Below are 20,204 nucleotides of genomic sequence, written 5' to 3'. Positions count from 1 at the left end.
TCAGTGGGTTAAGGATCTGGCGTTGCTGTTCACTGTGGTGTAGGTTGCAGATGCCGGTCGGATCCAGCGTTGTTGTGGCTCTGGCATAGGCTGGCAGCAACAGCTCCCATTAGACCCCTAGCCTGGGAACCTCCATATGCTGCAGGTGTGGCCCTAAAAAGCAAAAAATAAATAAATACGTAAACAAAAAGTAAAAAAATAAATAAAAATAAAACAGGGAGTTCCCACTGTGATTCAGTGGATTAAGAACCTGCTAGTGGGGTTCCCGTCGTGGCGCAGTGGTTAACGAATCCGACTAGGAACCATGAGGTTGCGGGTTCGGTCCCTGCCCTTGCTCAGTGGGTTAACGATCCGGCGTTGCCGTGAGCTGTGGTGTAGGTCGCAGACGCGGCTCGGATCCCGCGTTGCTGTGGCTCTGGCGTAGGCCGGTGGCTACAGCTCCGATTGAACCCCTAGCCTGGGAACCTCCATATGCCGCGGGAGCGGCCCAAGAAATAGCAACAACAACAACAACAACAACAACAACAACAACAACAAAAAAGAACCTGCTAGTATCCACAAGGACTCGGGTTTGATCCTTGGCCTTGATTATGGGTTAAGGACCTGGTGTTGCCATGATCTGTGGTGTAGCTCACAGATGTGGCTCGGATTCCATGCTGCTGTGGCTGTGGTGTAGGCCAGCAGCTATAGCTCTGATTCGACCCCTAGTCTGGGAACTTCATATGCCGCAGATGGGGCCCTAAAAAATAGAAAAGAAAAAAAAAAAAAAGCCAGGAGTTCCCGTCGTGGCACAGCGGAAACGAATCTGACTAGGAACCATGAGGTTGTGGGTTCAATTCCTGGCCTCACTCAGTGGGTTAAGGACCAGGCATTGCTGTGAGCTGTGGCGTAGGTCGAAGAGGTGGTTCAGAACTGGTGTTGCTGTGGCGTAGGTCAGCAGTTATAGCTCCAATTGGACCCCTAGCCTGGGAACCCTCATATGCCGTGAGGCCCTAGAAAGGCAAAAAAAAACAAAAACAAAAACAAAACCCTCCCCCCCAAAATTAAATAAAATGGATCTTACACAAATAGCCAAAAAGTACCAAGTGCTTACCCAAAATTAAATAAAATGGATCTTACACAAATAGCCAAAAAGTACCAAGTGCTTACCCATGAAGATGTAACACGTGCTTCAGTAACCATCCCCAGAGCAGATGCCTATCCCACACACCTCACAGCCCCAGGGGCCCAACACACCTCAGCACTGGGTTGAACTCCAGGAAAATACCATTTTTGAGGTCAGAAGCTTTACAATATTAGCATTTCAGATAGTTCAATCTTAGTCCCAGATTATGCTCAATTTCAAAATATTATTCCTTCTCTTGGTATTCCCAAGGGATGTTCCAAGACCCCAAAGATACTGTAATCTTCAGACACTCAAGCACTTTGAATAAAATGAGTCCCCTTTGGAGCACAACAGAAACAAATCTGACTAGTATCCATGAGGATGCAAGTTCAATCCCTGGCCTCGATCAGTGGGTTGGGGATCTGGCGTTGCCATGAGCTGTGGTGTAGGTCACAGATGCTGCTTGCATCCTGAGTTGCTGCGGCATCAGCAGCTACAGCTCTGATTTGACTCTTAGCCTGGGAATTTTCATATGCCACAGACGTAGTCCTAAAAAGCAAAAAATAAATAAAATTAAATAAAACGGCACAGATTTCCATACAATGCACACACATCCTCCCTCATACTTGAAATAATCTCTAGATTAGTGTCTAGATACATCTAGATCATCTCTAGACACAAGGTAAGTCAGCGCTGTGTCAATGGCTGCCTGTGTGCGGTAAATTCAAGTCCTGACTATTGGAATATTCTGGGATTTTTTTTTTTAAAGTACTTTCAATCCATGGCTGGCAAATGAAGAACCAATGGATCCCCAAAGCTGATTGTACATGACTAAAACTGCATTTTTTCACAGTTCAGACACTGGTTAAATGGATTGGAAATTCTTAGACCCAAGCAAAAACACTTGGATGCAGAAGAGTGCCCAATGCCTTGAGCTTGGGACAGAAAAACTGGGAGCCGCTTCAATGCCCCTGGGGTAGGAGGTCCCACGTGCATTCACACCCAGGAGGGCTGAGGCCTCAGGAGCACTTCGTGGGCATGGACAGCACTCCATGGGCATGGACAGCATTCCACGCCCACGAAGGGCTGCTTCTTCGATAACAGGCAAAATGCACAACAGAATCTTATAACCCTGGATTTCTATGTGCAGAAAAAATTCTCAAATTAACTTCTGGAGAGAGGTATGTTATGGGTATAATTTTATAATTTAAAAAGATTGAGGGGGGAGTTCCCAACGTGGTTCGTGGTTAATGAATCCGACTAGGAACCATGAGGTTGCGGGTTCGATCCCTGCCCTTGCTCAGTGAGTTAAGGATCCGACATTGCCGTGAGCTGTGGTGTAGGTTACAAAAGCAGCTCGGATCCCGTGTTGCTGTGGCTCTGGCGTAGGCCAGTGGCTATGGCTCCAATTCTACCCCTAGCCTGGGAACCTCCATATGCAGCCGGAGCGGCCTAAGAAATGGCAAAAAGACAAAAATAAATAAATCAATAATAAAAAATAAAAAGATTGAGAGGGAGTTCCTGTTGTGGCTCAGTGGAAACAAACCCGAGTAGTATCCAAGAGGATTCGGGTTTGATCCCTGGCCTTACTCAGTGGGTTAAGGATCCAGAATTGCCATGAGCTGTGGTGCAGACACGGCTCAGATCCCATCTTGCTGTGGCTGTGGTGCAGGCCAGCAGGTATAGCTCCAATTCTGCCCCTAGCTTGGGAACATCCATATGCTGCACCTGCAACCCTAAAAAGCAAAAGCAAAAAAACCCAAAAAACAAAAAACAAAAAAACAAACTATAATAATAAACACAAAAACAAATAAATAAAAATATCAAGGAATTCCCTGGTAGCTCAGCAGGTTAAGGAGATGGTGTTGTCACTGCTGTGGCGTGGGTTTGATCCCAGGCCCTGGAACTTCTGCAAGTTGCAGTCAAAAAGAAAAAAAGTAAAAAAAAAAAAAAAGACTGAAAGAGGAGTTCTCGTTGTGGCTCAGTGGTTAACAAATCCAACCAGGAACCATGAGGTTGCGGGTTCGATCCCTGGCCTCACTCAGTGGGTTAAGGGTCTGGCATTGCTGTGAGCTGTGGTGTAAGTCGCAGACACCACTCTGATTAGACCCCTAGCCTGGGAACCTCCATATGCTGCAGGTGTGGCTCTAGAAAAGACCAAAAAAAAAAAAAAAAAAAAGACTGAGGGGAAAAGCTTCCCTGGAGTTCCCGTCATGGCTCAGTGGTTAATGAATCCGACTAGGAACCATGAGGTTGAAGGTTCAATCCCTGGCCTTGCTCAGTGGGTTAAAGATCCGGTGTTGCCGTGAGCTGTGGTGTAGGTTGCAGACAGGCTCAGATCCCGTGTTACTGTGGCTCTGGCATAGGCTGGCGGCTACAGCTCTGATTTGACCCCTAGCCTGGGAATGGGAACCTCCACATGTCGCAGGAGCAGCCCAAGAAATTGCAAAAAGACAAAGAACAAAAAAAAAAAAGAAAAAGCTTCCCTTCAAATATGAAGAGTACTCATAAGAATAAAATGTTGAAACTCATTTTTTTTTTTTTTTTGGGGGTCTAATTGGAGCTGTAGCCACCAGCCAGAGCCACAGCAAAGCAGGATCCAAGCCGTGTCTGCGACCTACACCACAGCTCACAGCAACTCCAGATCGTTAACCCACTGAGCAAGGGCAGGGACCGAACCCGCAACCTCATGGTTCCTAGTCGGATTCATTAACCACTGCGCCGCTACGGGAACTCCAAAACTCACTTATTTTTTTTCCTAGCCATATCCAAGTTTTAGGAGTAAAGACATTCACAAGTGAAATTTCCCCCCACTTGCCAACATTATCTGTGCTATATCTTAAGGATTAAAATCAAGCACCCAGAAACATTTAAATTAGCCCACAATTTTTCAAACTTCTTTGACTCATTGTAAAAAGTACATTTTCCATGGTAGCCCAACTCACACCAGGGCACATGCACACATCACACACACACACACACACTCAGTATCAGAAACTGAAACAGTTTTCAAAAAACAATTACGCAGATTTGTCTGTAATCCCAGATTTTCTAGTTTCTTCTTTTGGGCCAGCATTACATCTCTCCCTGCACTCCCATAAGCACTCAGCAAGGTGGGAAAGTGGCCACTGCCCCCACTTTACATCAAGGGGCTCTGTAATCCCAGATTTTCTAGTTTCTTCTTTTGGGCCAGCATTACATCTCTCCCTGCACTCCCATAAGCACTCAGCAAGGTGGGAAAGTGGCCACTGCCCCCACTTTACATCAAGGGGCTCTCCTCAGGTGACCCAAATAGGCCCAAGAACCCGGACTTAGGTCTCTCAAATGTCATGCACTACACCACATTGCCTTTCCACGTGGCTTTTAAATTTAAAGCTAAAATCTATCATAAAAATAAACTCTGGGGGTAGTTCCCATTGTGGCGCAGCAGAAAGGAATCCGACTAGGAACCATGAGGTTGCAGGCTCGATCCCTGGCAGCACTCAGTGGGTTAAGGACATGGTGTTGCCATGAGCTGTGGTGTAGGTTGCAGACAGAGCTCAGATCTGGCGTTGCTGTGGCTCTGGTGTAGGCCGGCAGTAACAGCTCTGATTGGACCCCTAGCCTGGGAACCTCCATATGCTGCGGGTGTGGCCCTAAAAAGACAACACCAACAACAAAAACCTCTGGGGGAGTTCCCTTCGTGGCTCAGCTGTTAAGGATCCTGACTAGGATCCATAAGGATGCAGGTTTGATCCCTGGCCTTGATCAGTGGGTTAAGGATTGGCATTGCCATGAGCTGTAGTGTAGGTAGCAGCTGCAGCTCGGATCTGGCGTGGCTGTGGCTGTGGTGTAGGCCAGCAGCTGCAGCTCCAATTAGACCCCTATCCTGGGAACTTCCATATGCCACAGCGTAGTGCTAAAAATAAAATAAAGAAAAAAAAAGAAAACCACAAAACCCCTGGGAAGTTCCCTGTGCAGCAGGTTAAGGATCAGGCCATGCTATAGCTGTGGCATGGGTTTGATCCCTGGCCCAGGAACCTGTACATGCCGTGGGTATGGCCAAAAAAATAAATACAATTAACTTTGAGAGAAAACTGTACTACTACCAGAAGTCTTCCCTGGGGGGGCATAGCAGGGCCAAAGGGAAGCATCCATCTTAAAGAGATTGGGCAGCTAGAAGAGTCCTTCCTAATACCTGGAATCCATACCAACTTCCTTCTAATAAGGAAACCTTGGTCCCTGAAACCACATCCTGCTGGGAATCACTAACAGGCCAACAGTCATCAATTTTCATCAGTTCCAAATGAAGAAAGCATAGCGAGGATGCTGCCACTGATGATGGGCACACACCCCTAAATCCAGACATCCTAACTGGAGTGTGAACTCCTCCATCAGAAAGGCCCCTGAGCCTCAGAACCCAGGGAAACGACTGCTTCAAAATCTCCACCAAAGGAGGGGAGAGGCTGGAGGGCACTCAGTGCGGAAAGGAACCTAGGGGTACAAGCACCTTCCAAATTAGCTTAGCCATGCTCAGCACCTGAAATGCAGCCCAACCAGCCACTCTCTCAACTCACAACGAAACTGAAATCAGACCAGGGTCAAATACACTTGTTACCAGCACAACTGACCACAGCTTCCAACATGCTGCTAATCCCAAACGAACCCAGAGAAGAGAAGGGGTGCCGGAAATGAGCTAAAAAAACCTAGTTACATGTCAGCGAGGTCACACCCGTTCTGAAAAAGTGTAACAAAGAGGCAGGAACTCAGGCTCCTAGCAGAAGAACAGAGCTGGAGCCTAGGGCCCTTGGTGCCTCCTGGCAAATTCCTTAACTTCTCTGCACCTTCCTCTCTGTAATGCTGGGCTTGCCCGGCGCCATTGTGAGGAGGGCTAGGCGGCCTCTGGCACTAGGATCGGCACAAGATCATACAGCTGCTCTCCTTAGGGCAGCCTCTCCCTCCAGCAGGGAAAGGGGGACTTTCTTCCCTGTCCCACTGCGTAACTGTAGGCTTGGGCCTTCTTCCTTGGAAGCCAGCAGCCCGGTGGTCACTAACTCGCCCAATTCCTCCTAAATCTAGGTCACAGGTTGGGGGGATGGGGGAGAGATGAAAATGGTGCCCACGATTGTACTATGATTTCTGGAAAGCGTTTTCCTTCCTGGCTGTGGAGTTTCTACTTGAAGTCGGCTTCTCCCTTGCAGGACCCCTGAGGGGTTTCCTTATTTTGGCCTAGGGCTTCCGCTGTCCCCCCATCGTTGCCCCCAAGAGTGGCGGCCTGGCCATCTTCCAGGGGCGGGGTGGGAATACCGGCCCAGGAGGCTAGGCCCAGTTCCAAGCCGGGCACCAGGGAGCGATCTGGACTTGCGTTAATCCCATAAGGGGTTCCCTCTGGGGGCGACCTACGGACAAGGTCCCCTAAACAGGAGCCCAAGACCTGGGGTGGGGTGGGGGTCCTGCACTTTGAACAAGAAATCCAGAAACATGCTCAAGACGGGAGAGCCGCCGCTGGGCCAGTGGCACTGGGTGTGTGTGACGACACTGCCAAGCCTCTTCCGGGGCTACCCTCGGGGAGGAGGAGGCGGGCCCCCACCGCCGAGCGGGTAAACTGAGGCTCGCGGACGGAGCGTGCGTAAATCCAGGGCGGATAGGCAGGCGGGGCTCAAGCCAGGAGCGGGGCCTCTGTCTGGGTCCTGCCGGGTAGGACCGATTCGGGATCGAACGGGGTTGGGGTCAGGGCAAGAAGCCCGGCCAGGTTCAGCGCGCCGGGCTCACCTCGTCCTCCTTATGGTTCCGGATGCCGCGCACCAGGTCCTGCAGATTCTTGTCGAACATACGGTCGATGCTGCCCTTGACCATCTTGAGAGCCATCGCGGCGGCGGCCACCGCCGGGCTCGAGACTTGGGAGACGCGCGGCCGGGTGCCCTGAAGGGGCAAGGGGGCCTCGCCTGCCGCCCGTGGAGCGCTGCGCTGCCGGCCGCCGCGGTGGGGCGGGTTCTCAGGCCAGGTCGGCGGCGGTCGGCGGGGTGGCGGGGGCGGGGGCGGGGGCGGCGGCGGCGACGACCCGCTGGGCAGGCCGCGCTCCCTTTCCCTCCGGCTCCGCGCCGAGCCGCTTGCAAATGGCGGACAAGATGGCGGCCGGTCAGCTGACGGCCCTAGCAGAGTCCCGGCGGCCCGCCCCCGGGAGCCCCGCCTCCCTAGAAACCCCTCCCCTTCAACTTACTGCGTTTCCCTAACAACGCCAAGCCGCCCAATGGAAACGCAGACAACGATCACAGGGCCCTTCGGCCTTGCTCTCTACGGCTCAAGACTCTTCCCTCTCATTGGTCAGTGACATCATTAGCTCCACCTACTTCCCCGTTCAAGGTTGTAACCACGCCCCCTTGGCGTGCCCTCTCTGCCCCGCCCCTCAGCTAAGTGACAGGCGTAAGAGAGCCCAGCTGTGGGTGGAGCCTGCTATGGGCGGGGCGCCCACGTGGAGTTTCCCAGGCAGGTTCCTGGAGAAGGATCCAGCTCCGCCCTTTCTGATTGTAAAAGCTGACACTGTCTGAGAACCTCCAAATTCGACTCTGTCTCCAGAACGTCTCACAAAATCCTATCATATGGGCAGACAGGGATTAACATGCCCACCTGGAGAAGCTGAGGACCAGAGCTAGGACTTCAATCCAGTTATTCACTCAAGAAGTTTTTTTTCTTTTTCCCGCAGCACCAAGGGCATATGGAAGTTCCCTGGCCAGGAATCCAATCTGAGCTGCAGCTGCAACAACTCGGTTTTTTTGTTTTCCTTCATTTTAAAAAGTTTTATTGAAATATAGTTGATTTACAGCCTTGTGATAAACACTGAATTCTTAACCTACTGCTACGGGCAGGGATCTAACCCGCGCTGCCTCAGACAATGGGGGATTTTTAACCCACTGCACCACAGGGAGAACTCCCCCATTCAAGGAAAACTTATTGAGCACCTACTTTATGCCAGGCCTCCCTCCCAAGTGAATGAGATACAAGTGGTTCCTGCCCACCAGGATCCACCACTAAGAGAGTAAAAGCGAGCCACAAACTGTAATGAGATATTAGCAACACATGTATCTGCCAAAGGATTTATATCCACAATATACCTGAACAGAAAATAAAGCAGAACCAAACAAAAAATTCCTACAAAACGAAAAGAGGTGTTCTCATTGTGGCACAGTGGAAACGAATCTGATTAGTAATCATGAGGATGTAGGTTCAATCCCTGGCCTTGGTCAGTGGCTTAAGGACCTGGCACTGCCATGAGATGCAGTGAAGATCACAGACACAGCTCAGATCCCACATTGTTGTGGCTGTGGTATAGGTGGGCAGACAGAGCTCTGATTTAACCCATAGCCTGGGAACTTCCATATGCCATGGGTGCAGCCCTAAAAAGCAAAAACAAAAAACAAAACAAAAAAAACACCAAAAAGAAAAAGACAATTCAGTTAAAATATGGGGAGTTCCCGTCGTGGCACAGTGGTTAACGAATCCGACTAGGAACCATGAGGTTACGGGTTCAGTCCCTGCCCTTGCTCAGTGGGTTAACGATCCGGCGTTGCCGTGAGCTGTGTGTAGGTTGCAGACGCGGCTCAGATCCCGCGTTGCTGTGGCTCTGGCGTAGGCCGGTGGCTACAGCTCCGATTCAACCCCTAGCCTGGGAACCTCTATATGCCGTGGGAGAGGCCCAAGAAATAGCAACAACAACAACAACAAAAAGACAAAAAAATAAAATAAATAAATAAGTAAATAAATAAATAAATAAATAAAAATATGGCACACACAGCAAAAATTTATGAATAAAGCATATCGCAAAAGAAGACATCCAAGTGGCCATCTACCTCAATCATCAAGAAAGTGTAAATTTAAACCACACTGATATAGTTCTGGACTCTGGAAGAATAGCTAAATTTAGAAAGACTGAAGAGTTCCAGTAGTGGCTCAGTGGTTAAGGAAACTAACTAGTATCCATGAGGACGCAGGTTCGATCCCTGGCCTCACTCAGTAGGTTAAGGATCCAGTGTTGCCGTGAGCTGTGGCGTAGGTCAGAGATGAGGCTTGGATCCTGCATTGCTTTGGCTGTGGTATAGGTGGGCAGGTACAACTCCGATTCAACCCCTACCTAGCCTGGGAACCTCCCTATGCCGCAGGTACGGCCCTAAAAAGACAAAATACAAAAAAACAAAACAAAACAAAACAAAAAAGACTGAGGATATTAAGTGTTGCAGGGATGTGGAGCTACTGGAACTCTCCTGTCTTACACTTGAGGTAGAAATGTAAAACTATACAGTTACAACAGAAGCCTGTCTGGCTGTATCTTTTAAAGCTAATATACCTGTTCCCTCTGACACAGAAATTCTACTACTGTTCCCAAAAGAATGCATAAACACATCCACCAAAGGACCTGATCAAGGATAGTCAAAGTAACTGTATTTATATTAGCCAAAAACTCAAAATGATCCAAATGTCCATCAAGAAAAAATGGATATATAACTTGTGGTATAGTCAAACTGTGGAATACTGTGCAACAATGAAAATGAAAAATTACTAATACACAGAACAAAATAGATGAATTACACAGATACAATATGAACATAATAAGCCAAACACAAAAGAATATACACAGGGAGTTCCCTGGTGACTCAGTGGGTTAAGGATTTGGCATGGTCACTGCTGTGGTTCTGATTACTGCTGTGGTGCAAGGTCAACACCTAGTTTGGGAACTTCAATATGCCTTAGGTGCGGCCCTAAAATGAAAAGTATCTAAAATGATGAGCTCCTGGTGTGGTTCTGTGGAAACAAATGAATTAATGGCCAAAAATTTTCCAAATTATATATATATATATATAATATTTGAAATATATATATATATATTTCAAAACTATCTAAAAACCTCAGTGGAGGAATTCCTATTGTGGCTCAGCAATAACAAGCCCAACTAGTATCCATGAGAATACAGGTTCAATTCCTAGCCTTGCTCAGTGGGTTAAGGATCCAGCATTGCCATGAGCTGTGATGTAGGTCACAGACATGGCTCGGATCCCAGGTTGCTGTGGCTATGGCGTAGGCCGGCAGCTATAGCTCTGATTTGACCCCTAGCCTGGAAACTTCCACATGCCACAGGTGAGGCCCTAAAAAATCAGGGGGAAAAAAAAAGCTCAGTACAATTATAAATGTAGTAAAATTCATTGAGTAATTTAAAAAATGATATCAGAGGTATATTTATGCACTTCTGAGAATCAGGTTCTTTTGTAGAGAAAATATCTGTTTCACACAAATTTTGTTTATATGGAAAAATATTTACATCGTAGTAGTGATATATATTTCCGGTATTACTGTAAAAAAGAAAAAGAAAAAGAAAGCTCAGTAGACTCCAGGGGAGATAAACACAGAGAAAGCACAACCAGGCACATTATAAATTAAAGTACGGAAACCAGAGATAAGGAAAAAAAAAAGACCATGATGGAAGATAATATAAGAAAGGGAAGATTTCTGGGAACTGTATCTAATCACTTATGATGGAACATGATAATGTGAGAAAAAAGAATGTATACACGTATGTGTGACTGGGTCACCTTGCTTACAGTAGAAAATTGACAGGACACTGTACAACAAGCTATAAAGGAAAAAATAAAAATCGCTATAAAAAAATAAAAGAAAGGGAAGTTTGGAGATTCCATTGTAGCTCAGTGGGTTAATAATCTGACTAGTATCCATGAGGATGCTGGTTTGATCCCTGGCCTTGCTCAGTGAGTTAAGGATCCAGTGTTGCCGTGAGCTGTGGTGTAGGTCACAGATGCCACTCAGGTGTGGCATTGCTGAGGCTGTGGCGTAGGCCAGCAGTTGTAGTTCTGATTTGACCCCTAGCCTGGGAACTTCCACATGCTGCAAGTGGAAGTTGTCAAAAAAAGAAAAAAAAAAAGAAAGAAAAAAAGAGAATGTATATATATTTATGGATGTTCTTTATTTCATTATTTATTTATTTATTTATTTATTTTTGACTCCTAGCCTGGAAACTTCCATATGCCTTGGGTGTAGCCCTAAAAAAAGGGTGAAAAAAATAACAAGAACCTGGCAACAATATCTGTCAAATGTGGAACCAATATGTGTTTTCAGACAAATTAATGCTGAGTGATTTTGTGGCCAGTAGACCTACAATAAAAGAAATGTTTTGGGGAGTTCCCATTGTGACTCAGCAGTAATGAACCTGACTAGGATCCATGAGGATGTGGGTTTGATCCCTGGCCTCGCTCAATGGATTAGGGATTCAGCATTGCCTGGACCTGTGGTGTAGTTTGCAGACCTAGCTTGGATCCTGCATTGCTGTGGCTGGGGTGTAGACCAACAATTGTAGTTCTGATTCAACCACTAGCCTGGGAACATCCATATGCCGCACCTGCAGTCCTGAAAAGCAAGGGAAAAAAAAAGGGGGAGTTCTCTGATGGCCTAGTTGTATTCTCATAGCCATGGCTCTGGTTGCTGCTGTGCAGTGTAGGTTCAATCCCTGGCCCAGGAATTCCTACATACTACCTGTGTAGCAAAAAAGAAAAAAAAAATACCAAAAAAGAAAAATATTTTGGGGAGTTCTCTTTTAGCGTAGTGGGTTAAGAATCTGGTGTTGTCACTGCTGTGGCTTGGGTAGCAGCTGGGGAAAGTGTTCCACCCCCTGGCCTGGAAATTCTGTATGCTGTGGGCACAGCCAAAAAAAAAAAAAAAAAGCATAAAAACCCACAATGAAGAAAATATCAGCATTTTACATGAAGAGAGGATCTGATCCTGCACTTGACCAAATCACCTACCTCCTCCCCCAATCTCAACCCTGTCAGATCCTGGTGAAAGGACACATACCATGTGCCCTCCACACGTGGGAGCATCACTCATCCTGAAAAGGAGAGAAGCCCTGACACTCACTGCCTACCACGTGGATGGACCTGGAGATCAGGATGCTCAGTGAGAGAAGCAGATACAGAAGGACGCAGTGTGTGATTCCATGGATGGGAAATGTCCAGAACAGGCACATCCACAGACACAGAGAGTGGGTTAGTGCTGTCAAGGGCTGGGATGTGGATGAAGGTGACTGCTGATGGGGATGGGGCTTCTTTTTGGGGTGATGGAATGTTATGGAATTGGATAGAGATGATAATGGTACAACCGTGGGAAGGTACTAAATACCACTGAATTGTATACTTTACAGAGTGAACTGTATGGTAATGAACTGTGTTCCGATAAGACTGCTATTGTAGGGAGTTCCCGTTGTGGCTCAGTGGTTAACAATCTGATTAGGACCCATGAGGTTGTGGGTTTGATCCCTGGCCTTGCTGAGTGGGTTAAGAATCTGGCATTGCCGTGAGCTGTGGTGTAGGTCGCAGATGCGGTTCGGATCCCGCGTTGCTGTGGTGTAGGCCGGCGGCTACAGCTCCGATTAGACCCCTAGCCTGGGAACCTCCATGTGCTGTAGGATCGGCCCTAGAAAAGGCAAAAAGACAAAAAAAAGAAAAAAAAAAAAAAAAGACTGTTATTTTAAGAAAATGACAAAGTGGTGGGCAAGAGAGAGTGTTTAATAAAAAAGAAAAATGGGGAGTTCCTTGTTGGCCTACTAGGTTAGGGACATGGCATTGTCACTGCTGTGGCTCTGGTCACTGCTGTGGCATGAGTTTGAACCCTGGGTGGAAACCTTTGCATGCCCAGTACATGGCCAAACCAAACCAAACAGAACAAAAGCGCTGAGTGCTGTGTGTTTGATGATTGACTGAACCAAGGTGTGGATGTGTGTATGACTTGGTGGGATGATACAAAAACAGCCCAGAGTCATCCAGTGGTTGTTTAACCCAAATTAACTCATTTTGGCCTCACTGTCCCCTGGGAGGAAGTGACTCCACTTTCCAGATGAGGAAACCAAGGCCTCTGAGCTGTGCCTAGCCAAGTTCAGCCAGCAGAGCCCAGATTCCCCTCAGTGGTGTTGTCCTCCTCCAGGAAGCCCTCCCCTGATGGCCCTTGGGCTCCTGAGACACAGTCGGTGATCATAAAAGCAAGATGACCACACTTTGTGGGTGGTCTTACCTTTGGGACCCTCTTTTCTGAGGCTGCTAGACAGGAAGCAGTGCTCCCAGGGTCACTGGGGCCAGCCTGGCTGTGGCTCTGTGCCAGTGGGGGCGGGGCCACCCCTTGGCAAATGCCTGGTCCTGCTCCAAGGAGGGGGTGCACCCCAGCAGGGACCTCAAGCCAGACTTCCTCCCCCTCCCACTGTGGCCGAGAGCTGATTGGCCCACCCCATGGCCTCCAACCACCTGTTACTGCCTGTCTCCGGCCACCCTGCCTGTGTTCCATCCTGACCACCAGGCCCAGCGTGGCGGCTGTGGGGTAAGAGGGGCAGAGGGAGGCCTGGGCAGAGGTGGGCCCTCCACCCCAGGATCTAGGAAGGCATCCAAGGTCCATAGGGGTCCCCAAATCCTGTGGCTGCCCTCATACCGCGTAGGGGCACACTCCCCTCCCCCATCAGGCCCCTCCCCCACCATCTGCTCTTGCCCCAGGGAGGGGTTCCCTCTCAGTCCAGATATGAGTCACATTAATGCTTAAGCCAGAGGCACTGGGAACCCCAAAAAGCAGGGATGGGAGGCCAACAGGCAAGTTTGACTCCAGCTCTGCACAACCTCAGGCCCATGCCTCTGTCTCCAGCCTCAGTTTCTTCACCTGCCCTACGGGAGCAAAGGCAGCCAGAGGAGGTGGGACCCCCAGCGTTGAGGTCAGGAGCCCTGGGACCCCCCGCCCCTGGCCTTCCTGTCATGGCCAGAGCAAGGCTAGTCCTTGCTGCTGGGCCTTCAGCTCCCAGACTTAGAGGGTCCAGGGGAGGCTGGGTGCCAGGAATTGTGGGTGAGGATGGTCCAAAGGAAGACCCCAGGGGGGCAAAGGCCTGGGAGGGGATGGGCCGCATGTTGACTGGTCCCACTGGCCTTGGCCACCGGATAAAAATAGTCCCTGGTCTCAGAGAACATGAGCCGACCCTGGGGCCAAGGGTTCCGGTTTGGGCTCCTTGCTCACCTCTGTGTGACCAAGGGCAGGACTCAGCCCACTCTGGGGGCCCAGGAGCCCCTGTACTCAGCAATGCTGGGGCCTCAGAGATGCTGGCCTATCGGGAGGGGTCCCAATGCCGGCCTAAGGGGTCAGGAAGAGTTCCTGGCTGCTGGGCCATATCCTGCTGAGTGTGAATTTACCAAGTGAAGAGGGCTCCAGGCAGAGAGAAAAGCCAGGGCTTGTTGTGGGGATGGGAGAGGAGGGACCCCTTTTCTCTTCAGGTCAGGCCCAGACCCCTAGCAGGGGCTCAGCAAGTGTAGGCTGCTTCTTCCCCACTCTCCCCAGCCCTACCCTGGACCTGCTGCTTCTCAGACATCTCCATGACAACCAGGGCCTTGGAAGAGCTGGATGGAGGCCTGGGCAGCTGCCCAGTGGATGAGGACCTCTCTGCACTGGCTGACCCCTGCCCAGGCCAGCCCCGGGAGGACAGGGCCCGAGGTAGAGGGCCCCCCCAATGAAGCCCATGCCCCACCCTCCTGCTGAGCTGGATGGCTCACCCTCAGAGACCAGGACTAGGACTCCCAGCTTTGACTGGCTTAAACAGTGCCCCCCCCCTTCCCAAGCTCTGTACCCATTACTATCTCTCGGGAGGATTGTAAGGAGCCTAAAGAATGCAGGTGTTAGACCACATGGGTGAGGGTTCGAATTCCAGCTCGCCAAGGAAGTGTTGTGTGCCTCTGTGCAAGGCTGCCACTGAGTGTGTTTGCTTTCTATTCTGTGAAATGAGAGCAGCCAACCACCCTTCACCCAGCACAATCCAGCGGAGGGTGGGACTAGCCTGGGGGTCTCCACGACCGTGACTCTCCTTCTTTCCCCACCAACAGCAACATCCAGGCTGGCTGACTCCAGCAGCTGGCCCCATGTGAGTAGCCAGGGCCCTGGGGTTTCAGCCTATTGTGTGCCTGGTAAGGGGGACATACTGGTCAAGAGGGGGGGCTTCTGCAGCCCATGAGAAAGGGCTTGGTCTCCCTTAGAGGAAAAGGAGAAAGAAACACCCAGGTCGACAAGTGACTCCCCACAGGATTCTCAGGAACGGGCTCCTGAAGGCGGCCCCATAGGCAGTGTGGACCTGGATGCCAGACCCAAGAAGACAGAAAAGGAGCCTGTGGCAAAAGTGGCCTCAGGCCCCGGGAAGGAGAAGCTGAAAGCAGGAGCAAGTGGGTTTCCAGGAGGCAGCGGTGAGGTGGGGGGTGGGTTTGGATCAGCATGAGGCGGGGGAGTCCTGGCTGGGGGGAAGGGGCAAGAGGGTGCCTGGGCCTGACTGGTGTCCAGGTGGGGTATAGGCAGTAACTAAATGGGCTACGAGCCTCTGCTAATTCATGACAATATCTTAGCTGCTACTAAGCTCACAGGGCTAAGTTCCTCCTTCTAGGGCCGTGCAGCCCGGCAGGGCAGAGCTGAGTTTAGTTGCAGGTCTGTCCCTCGGGGCTGCCAGCGCCCAGCCAGTCCTTGTTCCCACAGCCCCTCGGAGCCCAGCACGGAAGAAAGCACAGGCCTCACCGCCCCCAAGGCCGCCGCCAACACCCCCAGCCCTGAGCGAGGAGCTGCCCTGGGGAGATCTGACGCTCAACAAGTGCCTGGTGCTCGCCTCACTTGTGGCGCTGCTGGGCTCCGCCTGCCAACTGTGCCGTGGTGAGCTTGCCCCCCAAACGTGGCAGCTCTTCCCGGAAGAGCGTCGGCCCCAGTCAGGGAGTCTGTGCTCCTCCCCTCCAGGGTGGAGCACGCCCCCTTCCTCTGAGTGTGAAGGGGTCCTCACTGCCCTTTGCACTTCCTGCTCTGGGACAGACCTTGTGTGCCCCATGGCCACGCCTCCCTTCTATCCTGGACCTGCTTTGAGCCATTCCCCACCTCCCCGAACTTCCCCTGGGGGAAGGCCCATGGTGCAACTCCCTCCACCCTGTAAATAGGCCCCGCAGAGCCCCCACTATGGGCCCAGGACATGCTTTGCATGCCCGGTTCTTTTTTGGTAGTGTGCTGCTTTACCTGGGCCCAAGGGTGCTCTGGCAGCATCCTTTTGTCACCTGAAAGAGGTAGGTTTGAAGGGAAGTTCACCACTGCAGGAGAGACCCAGGAACCTTTCCCAGAGCACGGAGGGACCCAGCCCAGCCTCAGTGTACTTGCAGGAGTCCAGCTGGGCTGGTTTGCCTATCTCTAGGAGAGGGGCTCTAGAGGCTGGGCAGGACAGTGTGGTGTGGTCGGTCCCTTGGCCAGGCTGACAGGCATTCCCTCCTGATCCTGCTCAGAGGCCGTGGCTGGGGAGGCGGAAGCCCGTGTACCTGTCCCTGTGCCGTGGGTCACACCAAGCTCGGCCCCAAAGGAGTCAGCTTCGCCCCTGGTAAGGGCTTCCTTCAAGTGACCCCATTAGGGGAAGGGGCCTGGGTTGTGGAGGAATTCTCAGCAGACCCACCACCCCACACTGTCCGCGTTGCAGCCAAAGTCTGTGGCCTGGGCCCCCCCATTGGGACAGCCCCAGCCTCAGGCGAAGGAAGAGGAAAGGGCCAAGGTCCCCGAGGTTCCTGGGAGCAGGGAGGCTGCAGGGAAGGACGAAGGGGAGTCTGAGGAGGCCGCTGGCGAAGAGCCCAAGGAGAGGCCAAAGAAGGAGGAGAGGCTTAGGAAGGAGCAGCTGCGGAAAGAGGAGAGGCCCAGAAAGGAGAGGCCCCGGAAGAAGAAGTCACAGAAAGAGGAGAGGCCTCGGGCTGCCAGGGAGACCCGGGAAGCCCTACTACGGCGCTGGGAGGCACGTGAAGGGGGCCATCGACCGTGGGCACAAGATCCCGGTGACTCCGAGTACAGGAAGAGGCAAGCGTGGGCCTCCCTGCTGCACCGGGCCGAGGAAGACCGGCCTCGAGGCCGAGGCCGCCAGAAGCAACGCACAGGCAAAGGACGGGACTGAACAAGACCTGGTCCAGTGCGGGAATCTCTGGACCTCTGCTGGAGGGTTCCATGGTTTCAGAGAAATAAAGTGAGTGCTGCGGCCCCCTTCATCGCCTGCTCCTTTTTGCTCAGACCCCAGGACCTGCCCAGGCCTGAGTGGCAGGAGTGGGGAGCTTCAGGTGGATTGGGGGCAGGGAGGCAATAGATGCCGACAGGACAGGGATGACCCGGCCCTGCTCACCAGTAAAGTGCCCACAGAAGGAGGCCCTCGCCTATCCCCAAACACGCATGGACACTCCAGCCACGTGCTTTCTGGTCTTTATTGGGGCGATCGGGTTTGAATAAATATGGGCCGGGGAGCCACTCGGGGCATGGCGCGGGGTCACCGGCAGCCGCACTCGGTGGCCACCATGTTGGGCACGTGGTGGGCACTGATGCGCTCCTCAGACAGGCTGATGAGGAGCTTGCCTGCGTAGGCTGTGGGCACGCAGCAGGGCGGGCGGGCCAGGGCGGCGCCGCGGGCCTGCATCTTAAGCAGAAGCACCACGTGGTTGCCATACCGCGGGTTGCGGTCCGATTGCGGCCAGCCGCAGGTGCCTTGGCAGTTGTTGGCTTGATATGTCTCGGGGATGAGCACCGAGCGCTCGGCGCGCAGGTCCACGCTAAGTTCGCGCAGCGCACAGGGCCCATTGGAGACCGCGGTCCCAGCGCTGCGCTGCGCCCGTGCCGGCCCGCTCCGTTCCCTCCAGCGCCACTCGGTGCGCAGGCCCTGAAGCGCCTTGAGCAGCAACACTGCGCGCAGCGGGCCGCCGGGGTCCCCTCTGTCCCCTGGGCACAGTGCCAATAGGCGTGCCAGCAACGGGGTGGCGGTGGGCGGCAGCCCGGGGAGGCCGCGCAGCTCGGCTGCTGCCGACTGAAGTTCGGTGGCCACTCGGCGCGCTAGGCTTGAGGCCCACATCGCGGTTACCGGACCCTGCAGCGGCGCGGGGACGCCAGCGGTGGCCGCGGTGGGCGGCGGCAGCAGCAGCAGCAGTGGCTCCTCGCCGTCGAGCAGGCGCTCCAGCGCCGCAGGGTCCGACAAGTTGACCTGGCCCTGCGGGAACCCGGCCAGCGCGCCCGGGTCCAGGGCCAGACTCGGCGGCGGGATTCTGGCTGGGGGTCCCCGCAGCGCACGCACAAGGCGCGTGAGCGTTTCCAGGAAGGGGTCGGTGCTGGGCAGAGGCTCCTCGGGCTCTGGGGACAGCCTGGACGGCGGAGCGCGGGGACGTGAGGGCACAAGCCTGCGCTGCCCCCACGTCCCTGCGCCCCCAAGTTCTGACTCATGCGCACCTGGGCTGCGGGAATGGCATTGAGTCCACCCGGCCGTGTGCGGGCATCGGCACCGGCCCCTGCGGCGGCAACAGGAGCAGGGCCGGGGTCATCCGTGTGAAGCAGCGAGAGTCGGCGCCAAACAGCAGCGCCTGCAGCTGGGCGGTGCTCAGGGAGGCACCTGAGGATGGAGGCAGGAGCTGGCTCAGCGGCTGGAAGGGTGGTGGGGGGGGTGTTTCCGAGGGCAGCCGCCCCAGCCCGGCTCCAGTCTGGGGGAGGGGGCTACCATTTCCGCGGCGTCGCAGGGTCAGAGCAAGCCCAGAGCCACGCCAGGCCCTCTCTGGGTGGTCGACCGCCAACGCCAGGAAGCCAGAGTCCCTGGTCGGGCAGAGGCTCTGTGGAGATGGGGACTCAGCCAGGCTTGCTGGGGCCTTGGGACACCAGCCCTGCTTGCCTGCTGCCCTAAACATCCCTGCAAAATTCCAACTTGGACAGTCACAGCCTTTCTGTTAGGTGCAGTTAACCCCCCCCCCCTCAATAATCCCGCCCTTGCCTTGAATGAGGGCTCCTGGTGGCCCAGGGACAGCCTCATTCACCTCTCTGGTACCTGGGCGCCGGGCAGCCCAGCCCCGGTGACAGTGACCTCTGGGCCGGGCCCTGGATACAACACCAACAGCGCCAGCTCCAGGGGGCTGGCTTCTCCAGGTAGGGGCTCCTGGAACTTCAGCAAGGGTGTTGGCTCCCACGACACTGTGGCCAGGACAAAGGGGGAAGTGGACAGAGTTGCCTGAACCACAGAAGCCCAAGACCCTCCCCCAAAGCCTGTCGCCTGTGCAGGAGGGGGAGCCTCAGTGGGGGGACGGCTCTGGCTGGAGACACTTGATACCCTTGGGCTCCAGGTGCCAAACCTGCCTGGGACAGGCAACCTGGGAGGAGGGATGCATAGGGTGGGTGGTGGAGCACTGCCCCCACTGCTGTGGGTTACCCAAGCCCTTGGGGTCTCTTGGTCTGAAGCTCTCCTGGAGGGAAGCCCTTCCCTGCAGTGGGTCCCTGAGGTCCATGGTCATGTGTATTTGTCTGTTGCTGGACCTTCCCAGGTACTGGAGGAGGCACTCCCAGACAGGGCAAAATAAGGTCACCCACCTGTCTGGCCATCAGCCTCAACTTCCTGAGGAGGCTGGGTGCGGCTCTAGGCAAGAAACAGTCGTCTCCCATCCTGAGACTAGAGCCCAGTCCTCTGCCCACCCACCAGGTCCCGCTGCAGCCCCCACGTACCTTCCTCCAGGTGCAGGACCACCAGTCGCTGCCCCCTGGGCTCCCCCAGCCATGCCTGCAGCTGCTGCAAAAGGGGCAGGGCAGCCTGCCTGAGGCTGGGAGGGCAGAGCCCAAAGTTGGCCAGGTCTTGGGGACCCCAGCGGGCATGCCGCACAGCCTCCAGGAAGGCCTGCTCATAGCTGCTTAGAGTCCCCACCACCCACAGAAAAGGACTGCTCCCATTGCCAGGGTCTCCATTCAGGGTCACTAGGCACAGGGGGTCCTGAGGGCCACCCAGGGGCCAGGCACCAGGGGGCGGCCAGTTCCAGTCCCAGTGGAAGATGAGCCCCTCGGTGCCTGTGGCTGGCTCCCTGGGCAAAGCTGGGGTGCTGGAGACCTCTTCTCTGGGGGTCCCAGCCTCCAGCAGGGCCCCCATTGCTGCCAGCACCAGGACCAGCTGAGAGAGAGAAGGACCCTGCATCCTGGCACTTTGAGGGGCTGGGCTGCCCTGGCTTATATGGGGGAGCAGGAATGTGGGTGTGGGAGGCCAGCCCCTATCTCCTTCTGGGATGTGACCTTGGAGGCCGGTGCCTGCTGTGAGCCTGGG

At 53.3% G+C, this 20,204-nt stretch overlaps 3 protein-coding genes across 6 annotated transcripts in view; 1 reads left to right on the top strand and 2 right to left on the bottom strand.

Annotated features, from left to right (window-relative positions):
- Positions 1–7,210, bottom strand: part of AP3D1 (adaptor related protein complex 3 delta 1 subunit) — a 42,824-nt gene extending 35,614 nt beyond the window's left edge. Inside the window, exon 1 of one of the 3 annotated variants that reach the window (XM_021084197.1) lies at positions 6,857–7,210. In XM_021084197.1, coding sequence (XP_020939856.1) covers positions 6,857–6,952 — 96 coding nt within the window. In that variant the 5' untranslated portion in view covers positions 6,953–7,210. The remainder of the gene's footprint in view (positions 1–6,856) is intronic. The other 2 variants (XM_021084198.1, XM_021084196.1) reach the window with 2 other exon arrangements.
- Positions 13,248–17,145, top strand: JSRP1 (junctional sarcoplasmic reticulum protein 1). The gene is made up of 8 exons (XM_021084195.1): positions 13,248–13,450; positions 13,766–13,812; positions 14,447–14,599; positions 14,986–15,023; positions 15,183–15,318; positions 15,623–15,793; positions 16,405–16,496; positions 16,593–17,145. The coding sequence occupies exons 1-8, from the start codon at positions 13,263–13,265 to the stop codon at positions 17,052–17,054; spliced, it is 1,287 nt and encodes a 428-aa protein (XP_020939854.1). The 5' UTR covers positions 13,248–13,262; the 3' UTR covers positions 17,055–17,145.
- Positions 17,338–20,089, bottom strand: AMH (anti-Mullerian hormone). Of its 2 annotated transcripts, none has more exon segments than NM_214310.2 (5): positions 17,338–18,279; positions 18,365–18,524; positions 18,630–18,738; positions 18,951–19,093; positions 19,619–20,089. In NM_214310.2, coding segments are annotated over 5 exon segments (1,734 nt in total). In that variant the 5' UTR covers positions 20,079–20,089; the 3' UTR covers positions 17,338–17,417.

This window comes from Sus scrofa, chromosome 2 (genome assembly GCF_000003025.6).
Source record: "Sus scrofa isolate TJ Tabasco breed Duroc chromosome 2, Sscrofa11.1, whole genome shotgun sequence".
NCBI classification, from domain to species: domain Eukaryota; kingdom Metazoa; phylum Chordata; class Mammalia; order Artiodactyla; family Suidae; genus Sus; species Sus scrofa.
This window is presented reverse-complemented; position numbering and strand designations above follow the sequence as displayed.

What these genes read in the sequence shown, in the direction of transcription:
- JSRP1 (XM_021084195.1), top strand. Translation starts at nt 13,263, where the DNA reads ATGCCTGGTCCTGCTCCAAGGAGGGGGTGCACCCCAGCAGGGACCTCA. An exon ending in AGCAAAGGCAGCCAGAGGAG is followed by an intron (nt 13,813 to 14,446) that starts GTGGGACCCCCA and finishes CACTCTCCCCAG; the next exon opens with CCCTACCCTGGACCTGCTGC. An exon ending in AGGAGTCAGCTTCGCCCCTG is followed by an intron (nt 16,497 to 16,592) that starts GTAAGGGCTTCC and finishes TCCGCGTTGCAG; the next exon opens with CCAAAGTCTGTGGCCTGGGC.
- AMH (XM_021081532.1), bottom strand. Translation starts at nt 19,671, where the DNA reads ATGGCTGGGGGAGCCCAGGGGGCAGCGACTGGTGGTCCTGCACCTGGA. An exon ending in CTGGGCTGCCCGGCGCCCAG is followed by an intron (nt 18,816 to 18,950) that starts GTACCAGAGAGG and finishes GGAATTTTGCAG; the next exon opens with GGATGTTTAGGGCAGCAGGC. An exon ending in CCTGCGACGCCGCGGAAATG is followed by an intron (nt 18,525 to 18,629) that starts GTAGCCCCCTCC and finishes CTCCATCCTCAG; the next exon opens with GTGCCTCCCTGAGCACCGCC.